General features: G+C 36.8%; 1 protein-coding gene across 1 annotated transcript in view; it reads right to left on the bottom strand.

Annotated features, from left to right (window-relative positions):
- The window catches only part of SLC9A9 (solute carrier family 9 member A9), a 215,758-nt gene that overhangs the window by 144,906 nt on the left and 58,602 nt on the right, over positions 1–12,250 (bottom strand). The window contains exon 6 of the mRNA XM_075717165.1: positions 10,251–10,356. Coding sequence (XP_075573280.1) covers positions 10,251–10,356 — 106 coding nt within the window. The remainder of the gene's footprint in view (positions 1–10,250; positions 10,357–12,250) is intronic.

Here is a 12,250-nt window from a genome sequence, read left to right as displayed (position 1 = left end):
TGAAAATATGTTGATCTACTGCAAGTACCAGACAGACTCATGTACAGTATCTCATCCAGAGAGGTTGAAATGAGATTTCTGTTGAAACACTTGAAGGGAAATAGTATCAATACGTTCATTTTAAACTAAAAGTATAAGTTGCCTCTGTAAGTAGAATTAGACTCTGTATGTAATTATCTTGCTCTCAGAAAATCGGTCTTATTCACTAGAGAAAGGTTATTTGGATAAGAAAAAACATCTGGAAGAGCTCAAAAACAAGCTGACTCGAACCAGGGTGTACTTCAGTTCTGAAGAGTTCCCAACAGAAATCTTTGAAATGAAGAAGCTTTGATGCCAATTCGGTCATTTGTACGGAAAATGTAGCTAAATAATTGCCTCTTAGATGTGATTTGCAAGCACTGCAAGCAGCATTCTTAATTGTGAGCTTTCATTTCATATTTTTAAATGTTATCAGTTTGTTTGTGTATAAGTGGACAGAAATACCTGCAGCTAGTCTGATTTGATTGGATATGACAAGTACAGACATTCCCAGCTGATTTGAGCTAAGCTACATTTTCATACATCCCTGAGGGCAATCTCCATAACAGTACTCACTGAAATCTATTCTAGCTTAGCAGACTGCAACTGAAGGCTGCCTATTCAAATAAATTGCATAAACAAAACAGAGCAAATTAGATAACTTACAGCTAGAAAGACCTTTAGTATGTATTAACTAGAAGCTAAGTAGAATTTTAATGTGAAGCTGATATTGGAAAAAGGGAGATGAAATATTAAAAAGTGAAAAAAACATAGTGATGAGGATTACCTCCTGAAAACATTCTGTTCCAAGTCTCCATTTTCATACTGAAATTCCAGCTATAACAAGCATTACAGAAATACCATAGCATTTCCCCCCCTGATTTAAGCACAACACTGGTCTGTACAGTAAGGCTCATGGAGAAAAAAGAAAGGAAGTTTTATTAAGCAAGGACACCATCATTTTATGTGGGATTTCTTCTACCCTGGGAAAGAAGCTCTTTCAAAGTTCCTGCTAATAGCAAGTTTGGTTAGTTTCCCAATGCTCACATCTCCTGTTCCAGATGGTCAATGACGTGAAACTCTAATTATCATCAACAAAATAAGCTGGGACTAAACCCTTCCTCAAAGGTAAAAAGAGCAGATGGACAACCATAATTTCATTATTATAGAAATAATAGATGGAAAGGATTTCTCATCCACCTTTTAAAATCACTCACTAACTTGTTGCACGATTAACTCCTTGCTGTATTAAGTTACTCTGATGGGTTGAATGGCTGCTTGGTACCTAAGCCTTTCGCACAATATTGGGAATAGTAGCCATTCATCCTGTCTAAGGGGAATGAGTTAAGTGAAATCTTTGGGCGGAGCTTCCATCCAGCATTTTGCTTTCTTTCAGGTTTTCAGGTAATTCTATTTCATTCCCCTCCACAGTGTTACAGTCACCCCTCCTCAGGAATCTTTGTGGGAATAAAATCACAAATAGTATATACCTAAACGATTCTATGATTCTATGATTTTTATCTGGAATGAGGCTATGGCTGACTCCAGAGATGCAGTTAGTCATTTGGCCAGAACTGTAGCTCATAGGCATTGAAATCCCTAAATCTTTGTCAAGCATTCGAGGTCATGCAACTCAGTACTACAGAGCAACTCCTCCTATGCGGGTTGTGGTCCAGTGCTGGTCTTACTTTGATCTGCAAGTTCTAGGTCAGGTTTTGGAAAGGCAACCACCCATCTAAGCCTGCCACTGCTCAACCTGAGCTCATAGAAGCCTCAGTTCCCCCAGTTCTGCCAAATTAATTTACATACAGACAGCTGCAAGGAAAGTCTGGGGGCAACTCCCTGTGTTTCTGGCAGAATCTCATTCCTTTTCTGAATTCAGATTCATTATCTGATTGCAGTGCACCACTCTTTAGAACTGGCTGTCCTAATTCCTGTACTTTTCACAGTTTCTTTACAGTTCAGGAGCACATTTTGATGTACTACTTAAGGATTTCAAACATAGACATTCCTAACAAAACAACATAAAACTGCAAAATTGCATCAGAGAAAAATAATCAGGTTTTCCTCTGCATCCCTATGAGTAAACAAGCTTTTCTTGCCTCCAAAGAGTCCTAGCTATGGATTTATGTATCACTGTCATGATCTGTATTTACACAGTATGCCATATCTTGGTTTCTTACCATGTCTTGTCTTTCTCACTCTTGCTTCTTTTTTCTAGCCATGCCTTCACAGTCTCCATTTGTTGCTTTCATCGGTTCAATTTCTTATTTTTTCTTTCATCCCCATTTCACCATCTCTTCCCACCCTTAGAAATCTATATGCCACCTATTTTCTTTAAGCAGGAAAATGTTGCATATGTTAATCCTTATTACCTTTTTGTCACCTGTCTGATGGCACAGGTGTTTGTATTTCCTTCTTTTCTTCCTTGGCTGGAAGCGTGTCTCTGTGCAAACTTTCTACAATTGTTGGCAAGGAATGAGACTCATACGCTTCTGAAAAAGAAGTACCTAGGCTCAGAAGTTTTATGTGTAGGTACACGAAAGCTATTAATTGCGTGTGCATAAGGGCCCACTTATGAATATAAGGGGCTTTTTACACTATTACTTACATACTGATATTCCTAGGATGTGTGAATAACATCTTGTCTGCACTCAGATACATGTTGGAAATAAATAGAACTTAAATGAGTTTCTTTTTCACTCCAGTAGCTGAAATAGTATAGTAAAAGACACTCATGCAATTTCTTAATTGTATGACTATGTAATTAAAAAAATGCCTAAAAATACAAGGGCAATAGAGAAACATTCTCTTTTCATGTGATGACTCAATACTGAAGCAATCATATTTTTTCTATTTCCAAACAGTGCTTAATAAATCTCAGCAGGAGGTATGGGATACAGGGCTGACAGTCTTCACCCTATTCTTAGACTGAATGAACTGCCAGTTACCTACAGATGAGGAGGAAACCGAAAGAAAGACAAAGCATTGACTGGTAGAAAAGTCTTTGTTTCTTAATTGACTACACATACAATACAAAAGGTTTTGAGGTAGTACATATGGAAGCCCATGACATCACTTTTAAAGGCCACTTTCTGACTACAAATGCAGTTTAAGGGAAAAATATGATATGAGAACATTCAACTGTCTTTCCTTTGCAAAATTTGTTATTCAATGTTCAGGGATCAAAGTGTGGCAAAATCTATATAGAGTAATTCTCCAAAAATGGAAGGGCAAAGGATCCCAATTACAGACAGTCCATGACAAAAGAAGAAAACTTAAAATAATTGTAAAGGAAGCCTCACATCTACTGAGATATGCATCAAGGAGATACCCATCATAGCTTTCAAAGCTGATATGATTTCCTGCAAATCCCAGCTCCCAAGTTCATTATTCAGCAGCATAGTTACAATATCTTTTCATGTCCATTATAGAACTACTGATTTTAATATATAATAAACAAGGAATCACAATTAGAAATTGTGAAAAGTAGGAAAATAACAGTTGCAGATAATGGATAGTCACCTCATCAGGCCAATGACCAAGTGAAACATAAACTGAATATTTGTACCTATACTTGGTGTTTGTCAAACGTCTGTTTCTTCAGTCTCTGATTACATTTTAGTCCTGTGTACACTACCTTCAAGTTCAATGATATAATAACAGAATTAAAACCACAGAAATAATAAAAATACAGGTAATCAAATAACTAAAATAAGAAAGATTTAAAGGTTCTTATTAATTTTCTATTTGAGATCCATTTGATCAACGGAGTTTCTTATATTTTGAAGAGATCTGAACTGAACTAAAATTAGTAGTATCATGACTGTACCTATCAGTAAGAATCACCAGTGTGACAGAAAGAATTCTCTTCACTTCCTAAGGCAATTATACGGATCACTGTCTGAGAAATGTCAACTTTAAAGGGTGCTCAGCACAAACTGAACTGAACTCTGGCTTCTGAGTTATTTCCCCTGGAAATGGATACTGTTTTTCAATAAATTTGTCTCAGTTACCTTTGCTGTGTTATTTCAGAAAGCCCCACACAAACTTCCAGGAGAACTTCCGCCAAGAAAGAATGGTTTGAGCATGACATTAACTTGTATAAGGTACTACTAGACTAGAATGAAAGTATTTTTTGAGCAGAGAAGAGGTATGCTATGACGTGCTGGTTCATGTCCATCCTGGAAGTATTTAAGAGGAGCCATGAAACTACTTTTACAAGGGATTTCCTCACTGGGCATAGCAAAGCTGATCACCACCTTTATCAATTCGCCCTGCCCCTTTTCCCCTTAATACTGTGCCCTGGTATCACAAACACACTGAATAATTAGAGTTCCTCCTTTACAATTTATCCTACTGTAGTGGATAAGATCTGTTTATGCTAAAGAAGGAAAGAAAAAAGCAAGATGAAATGGGCAATCTCCAAACTATTTGTCATAAATTTCAAGCCTTTTAAACTATTAAAAAGGGGTCTGGATTCTATGGACAGTTAATTTATCAAGCACAGATATGGTGTCATATGCGGTAGCTAGATCATGAAAAATGGACTTGAAATATTGTTAGAGAAAAATTATATTCCAAGAACTTTGGAAAATAAAATTTCTTCATCACGGTAAACTGCTTGGTAAATCTTTGAACCAATCCATAGAAGCTTATTATGTAGAAGGGGGTTGCAGTACCCTTCTACTAGCGCAGATTTTTTGGGGAGGGAAAAAAAAAAAGAGAAAAAAAAAAAAGGAAAAGAAAAGAATGTTACCTATTTATACCAGACCATCTTATCCAGCCAATAGAGGCTCACTGAGTTCCTGAAACAATGTTGCATCTGTGAGTATCTGTGCAAATATGCATCTCACCAACAAATACTGTTCTTATCAGCAAGGGGTCATACAATAAGAGGATCTGTTACACCCCCAGTTCTTAACTAGTTCTAAGAATTTACCCTTGTGGTGCTGGTCCTTTTGCAAAGGGAGCCTTACAGCCTGACTGTGTCAAAATCTGGGCCTTCCATTGCCTAATTTTTTGCTAATAGGCATGAACAAACTTTGTGGAATCTATACAACCAATAGATACTTTAAAAAAGAGGCAGGATATCCATTTCAAAACAAGCCAGTATTTTTTGTTTACTTTCCTCTTCACCTTCTTCTGAACCTCCAAGGTTATCATCTCTTCCTTTACATACCAGGTACTTTACTTAAAAATGGCAAGCCAAACTTCACAAGAAAACTATGCTTGCAGTATTACTTTCCTCTGCCCAGAAATATCTATACTTCTAAGCCTTCTAGGGCAATCAGCATTTTGACATGGGAAGTCTTCATTTCATGTCAGCTAGTTCCTGTGTTCTCTGGCTTCACTGACATGTGATTCTCAACCACGCTTTTTATCTCCAGAATTTCCACTTCATTCAAGTATCAAACTGTTCTTGATTGCATATAACAGAGCTACTAAATCCATTCCTTGCCACATGTCACATGTGTCACAATGTCACCTGTCCTGTGTCCCCTGGCTACCACTCACTCGTTTTGATTACTTGTGGAAGACACTGCCATATGTTGATGTCCCTGCTGCCCATGTGACTTCCACTCTATCACCTCTTCTAGGAAGGGGGTGAAACTCATCAGGCCCACTGAGCAATGGTACAGAGCCAGCAGAGAAATTAAGTCATGTCTTTCGCATAATGATGATACAAACACTTCTGACATTGACTACAATGGAAACATCTCTCGTGTAATGTTCTCTTAGATAATTTGTTAGCAGGGAACACGTATCAGTATTCATTACTGCTTTCCACATCCTGCACTCACTGAGCACTCAGCATGAGAAAGATTAAATAGCTCTGCTAAATATACTGTCTCAATGCTAATGACCCGTTCAGCTACTTTTCAGTCACATCTCAAGCTATTCAGTGCTTTTTCTACAACTTCTTCCACACTTTCTTCATCAAATTTCTCTGCAAATGTGCAAAAACTATGCCAAGTCCAAACCTACAGCATGTGCACCCAAAATATACGCAGATGTTTTCTTCAACAAGTGATATATCATATGAAGACAGAACAATGAAAAAGGAATGGAAGTGAAATAAGAGGTTAATCTTATTTGCTCAAAAATATCCATAAATTATTAATTATTGGCCAGATACTACAGTCTTCATCACGCACAACTCCAACTGAAGTTACTGGGATGTTTCTCAATTTTGATCTTTACAATGTGGTCCACAGCTAGTAAGTGCCTAAGTACACAGACAGTCCACTGCATTTGTCTGTAAAGTACTATGTACAAACCTAAGCAACAACAAACATTCCCAGGTCTGAAATCTATGAATGAAATAGATCACCCTGAATGTTGTGTCCTATAGCACGAATGCCTATGCATATCCAAAGCTGAATAAGCTGCTGCTTTATGATGTTCAGGGAACTGGATGGCAGAAGCCTACATTTATAGCTAAGAGAACAGATTTATATGTGCTGGAATATTTGTAAGCTAAATTTTGTTGTTAATATTTTTGCAAAAAAGCTAAAGAAGTTGAAAACCCAGGAGTTAGAGGATACCAACAGTGGTAAAAAGCTATAATCTGACACATTTTATGAAAATGCTCGCTACATCATAGACCAACCCCCAAGAAAGCAAAAAAGTCATTCTATGCAGTATATATTATCATACAGCAATACACGAAACGTAATCTTAAATGATACTCCCTCATTCTGGAAGCTACAGAATAAACTCAGGTAAACTTCTTGGTGATGAAATACAATGCATCTGAAGAACCGAGAATTATTTCTTTCTTAAAAATTGTAATAAAAACATGATTGGAAAGATCTTCTCATAAAAGGTTGCCACAATCTGTTGTCTAAAATTAAATTCCAAATAGTGTAACAATCTCTAATCAAAAGACTATAAGCATATTTAAACACACTCAGAAGAAGCTCAAGTATCTTATTTTTCCTACATATGTTTTATTTGTTTGTTTTAATGTTAGCATATATAAAATACTTCTACAGAGAGAGCTTATGCTGTAAATAGACATAGAAAGCGGACACAGGTGCCAAGTCGATTTCCTGGAAAACAGAGTACGTAGGAAATAGTTGTACATAATAAGTCATACGGGTTTTTCTGGGTAAAAGCAGACATGTTTAGTCATCTAATAAGTATTGTCTTGTAGGGCTCTGTTACTATTTTTCTTAAATACCTTGAATCCTTGATATCAAACAGGCTTAAATATTACTCATTTTGAATATTTAAATCCTTGTTTTCTTCCAAAATGTTTATTTTCTGTGAGAATTTTCACCGACTTTTTAATAAAAGGAGACTTTTGTCCTAATAAGGAAAAGTTGTAAGCAACTCTGCAAGTTACTTATATAGGAGAAAATCCTTGTTACATCTGCAGTACCCTTGCTTATAGAGGCCCTTGTGTGTATGAGCTCTCCCAGATGCACAACAGCTTGTCAGCAATTCTGCAGCCACTACTGTCAATTTGATTCACAGTGATCCCTCCTGCACGGATTATCTTAAAATAGCACAGCATAAATGAAATCTTGCAATTATCACAAACACCCAGGTGTTTGGTATGGCAAGATGGCCTATAGGAGAGTTGCTAATTTGGCCTGGAGAACTTGTGTGCGTGATCAGTATTTTCTGAGGGCAGCTGGCCACAGTGTCTGTACATACCGCTGCAGCAACACACAGCTCATGTGACTTATTAAATCCCTATGAAAAAAAGTAGGGGTGGCTGGTCCTGCTGCTGTCCTTAAACTAAATGATAAACAGCACAGGAAAAATAGAGGTTGGAGGGAGAAGCTGAAGGAAGAGATATCAATATAACGACCTTTAACGGTCCCTTCCAAACCCAAACTTTTCTATGATACTATGATAAAGCCTTGTTGGCAGAGACCCGTACCACCCTCACCTTGCCAAACTGCCACAGCCAGCCATAAGGGCCTCCCCTCTTTTCTCTTCCTCCCTTTCCTGCAGTGAGTCACTCCTGCAGACATTAACTTCGTTATTCTGTTAGTTCATGAAAGACACTGTGCATTCCCTTATTCTTTTTTCTGTTTAGCATTACATAGTGTACAAAATGACTTATTATTGCTTTTCCAGATTTGTGAACGTTATTCTCACACCTTTTTAAATAGTCCCCTATTCCTGTAATTATGAACATGCTCTGTTTGCACCATCCTGAAAAGTAGTATGTGTTACGGGGAAAAAAACTAGCTGTTCTTTTGTAGTGACAGAAAAATAATATTCTTCATTTAAACTTGTTTTGTTTTAGTGGGGTGTTAATGCACTGAAGCTGACATTATTAACAGTATAACTTTACTTAAAAGGCTACAGGAATGAAGATCATGTTAGGTTGCAGAAGCATTGTATTTGTGGAGAAGCTGATTATTTAAGCCACAAATTAATGAAATGTGAAACTGATGATGTTGTATATTCTCTTCAGTCTCTACAAATGACCAAATACATTACAGAAAACAAGGTACCATTCACACTGAATATATAGAAAAATACACTAGTTTTCCAGTGACAAGAGATTCTATAGTAAAAAAAGAGTTGTAATCTCCCATGTACAGCAAAGAAAACCTGAGGAGGAGTTAGCCAGCATTTGCATCAGGCATCGTTCCTACAGATTTCTGTACCCATGCGTAGGCTGAGTGTCATAACCTAGCCTTGAGTACTGGGAAGAGTAGAGGTTAGAAACTCATGAATCGTGTACTATCTGATGGTACTTTTCTTTCAATATTTGCTTTGCAGTTGAGTTGCACCTTTGAAGAGATCCATGTGCTTTGACATCACAGTGACTGAAAACTACACACACGTAGAACATTTTAGGTCTCCTTGAGTTGCTTGTAGCCTACCTGTTCCACAGTCTATAGGAACCTTGCACTAACAGATGAAGAGTCTAAATGAGCTATAAATGTTTAGGCCTTTATTAAACAAAGCCAAGAGAGAAAAAAATCTCAGACTTTCTGTCACCTGCGCGTTTCTTTCCAATTCTAATAGCTGCTTTAATGCTTTTCTACCTGTTCTCTCTACTGAGGTTTCTATTCTTTGCTTAGTTTTCCTTTTGCGCATTGTATTCTCTGATGTACTAGATGCTCTGCTAAGTGACACATTCCAACCACATCACTGAATGTGACAGCCATGCTGTATCTAATCATGAAATGCTATGCTCAGACACTTGACAGCATTTGAAAATATTACTCTTGCTCTAAAAACAATGTGAGGAGTTTAGTGTAGGTGAATGTAACTAGAAGATAATTGACTGAGAATGATAATTAAATAGGAATACTATCTTTTTGTATTGTGAAACAATTGTGTTTGGGTTTTTTTTGCAATTCAACTATTATAAGCTTCTCCATAGAGTTTCAGACAAAATATAAAGCTCATTTTTTAATGACTGTAAACTCTGTAAAAGTCCTTTTCTGAAGGACAGGATAAATCCTAGTTCAAGGAACTGTATTTTAAGGAGAAAGTTGGCACTGAATTGGGGTTTACTGTGAAGCATCTTCAAACATCCTGGAAAAACTGAATTTGATTTTGCGGAGTTCTGTTACTTTTAAGATTACCAGAGAGGATTATTTGTATTTCTAGCAAAGCTCCAGGAAGCACATAATACATGTAGAGCAGAGTTAACCTGAGATCCTGTTAACCATGTACTTAGCATCTGTGTTTTTAGGACAGCACATACTTTTGGCCTAACATTTGTGATCTGTTTGAGGATTCCTGAGAATAAGAAGGCTACAGATAAATTTAAGATAATATTATCAGCTGAAGCTCTGTCAGATTCAATAGGCAGAAGTACATAAACTGAGCTACTGTGTACCACTTTGTGGTTTTAATCTTGGAAAACAATAGATTGCAAAAAATAAAGAGAACCTGTCTCCAATTTTATAGTTGCCCTATGTCCTAGGTGCCCATTCAGCATTTTTTTTCAAGATATCTTGTTTAGATGAGACAAGAAGTAATATTAAATTAAATTTACACATTTTACAGAATATACTGCTTTCTAGGTTGAAGAAAATGAACTAAAATTGCACTCTGGATACACAGTTACCATTACCAATATTGGCATTCTAGTGTTTAACAAATGAAGAACAACTCCAGAACTACATCTCTGTAACGAAATCTTCAAATGTTGTATCTATACTTGCACAAACTATATCAGTGAGAATTATATCAGCAATTAAAGCTTGTAATTATCTCACCAAGTAAAAAATGGAAGTGGGTTTACTTACTACGTCAGCACGATAGCCACAGCATCATTTAGGACACTCTCTCCAAACAGGAGTGTGTACAAATCTGTATCCACATGCAGCTCATGGAAAATAGCAAGAACTGTCACTGTATGGAGACAAAGCAAAGTGAGTCTGTTATTTTCATATTCCTCTGGCAGTTCAAGAAATAAAGCAATGTTAGAATATGGAGTTTTGAGAAGTCCTGTCCTATTTATTATCTAAGTAGATAACAATAAGTTAAAAGTGATCAGCTGAAGTATATAAGATCCTTAAATCCAGCAAGTCTATGAGTTTTGGTGCTTCAGCTGAGTTAGGAAGAAACTTTCCTTCTCACACAGAGAATCATGCATAAATGAAAATGTCATAGCATATTTTACTCTGCATAAAGGACATTGATCTTGTGACCAAGGAGAAATAAGGGTGCTGAAAAGTCTTGGGTTTTGCCATAGACTTTGTGTGTGATGAGAGTAGTGGTTTACCTATTTTAAGAAGGCTATAATAACGCTTATCCATCTGTTATGCATGTTCACTGAGGAACATGCATAATAACCTTACACCCTGTCGCACCAGCAGCACAATCACTTTCACCTCAAGTGTAGCATATCTGTAGTCATGAAGCCCTCTCAGCAAGATCAGGATACTTGTAACCCATTTTAAGGTTCCTTCAGCATATCATTAATTTAAGTCCCTTCCTTTTCCCCGAGTTACACGCTATATTTGATTTTTAGCTTGCCAGTGCAATAGAAAAAAATAGAGTGTGCTGTATTTAAATTGAAGTTGGGAAGTCATTTAGACACACATCCTGAAGGGCATTTAGACACTTGGCTGATATTCAGGTAATTAAGTCCTATAGATATTAAAGGATGCCTTAGTTGTTTTATGCCTCAGTTTCTTTACCTGTAAACAGGGGATTACAGCCCTTCCCAAGATCTACCTAGCACTTCATTATCTCCAAATGAAGAAGGCTATCTATGTTCTGTGTTGATACTATTCTCTCTTTGCATGGAGAAAGCAGAGCTTTCTCTTTTCAAACAGAATTTAATGTAAAGGCCTCCGATTATTTCTATGGTTAAAAATTACTCGGTAACTCACTGCTTCACTGGTGCTCATTCTAGTACATAATTGTGCAATTGACTCAATCCTCATAGCCCAGGAATCCGAAAGATTAGGAGTGCCTCTGGGATGCCATGTTAACATCTGACACTTCAGAAATGAAAATTATATACTTTTTCATTGAGATGACTGCTGATAATTCACACAAAAACATGAACAGGTGATTATGCTTTGTCTTAATAACATTTCTTGGAACTTTGAAATCATTGCTGATAAGATTTTCTAAATGGTACTTCAGTATCTGTGTAATCTAAAAATCAGTTTATAAACCCAAAATAGATTCTCAGTTCTCCTGTGAGATTTTATGTCAAAGTGATCTCTGTTGATGTGTTATCTTTGAAGAATTTTGGAAGTGTTATTCTACAGAAGACAATTTAGGAGATGTGTGTAGCTGAACATTTGCTGATATAGCTATATTTAAATTAGGAAGTTATATTTAACCAACCTGGTAACCTTACCCATCTACTCCCGGTGCAGTTATAATTTAAACTAGGAAAAGAGTTCTTTCCCCAGAACAGCTCAAAGATGTAGGAAGAAGTTTTATTGGAAAAAGATATTTTCTTGGTTCACCAATATCTATATTCAGGCTTTTGCTTGATTAGCAACGCTGCCTTAATGTGCTAAATGTGGACCCAATTTAGTCTCCCATTCTTTGATGTCACTGGCATAATAACAGACTTGTTTTCTAAAACTATTTGCCACTTCCAGCCTTTGCTTATTAGCTAATTAGTTTGGGCTCGCATTAAGAGTTCCTGCAATAATGATAGAAGGAAAAGAAAATAGTAATCAAAGTCCAATGTACTGTTGGTATGTATGTGTAGCAGGCCAAGCCAATTAGACAGATGCCTGCACATTCCTCTCCTTCCTCTTGCCTCCTAAGAAAAAAA

The sequence above is a fragment of the Pelecanus crispus genome, chromosome 9 (genome assembly GCF_030463565.1).
Source record: "Pelecanus crispus isolate bPelCri1 chromosome 9, bPelCri1.pri, whole genome shotgun sequence".
Classification (NCBI taxonomy): domain Eukaryota; kingdom Metazoa; phylum Chordata; class Aves; order Pelecaniformes; family Pelecanidae; genus Pelecanus; species Pelecanus crispus.
The sequence above is the reverse complement of the archived record's forward strand: the minus strand, read 5'-3'. Positions and strand labels throughout refer to the sequence as shown.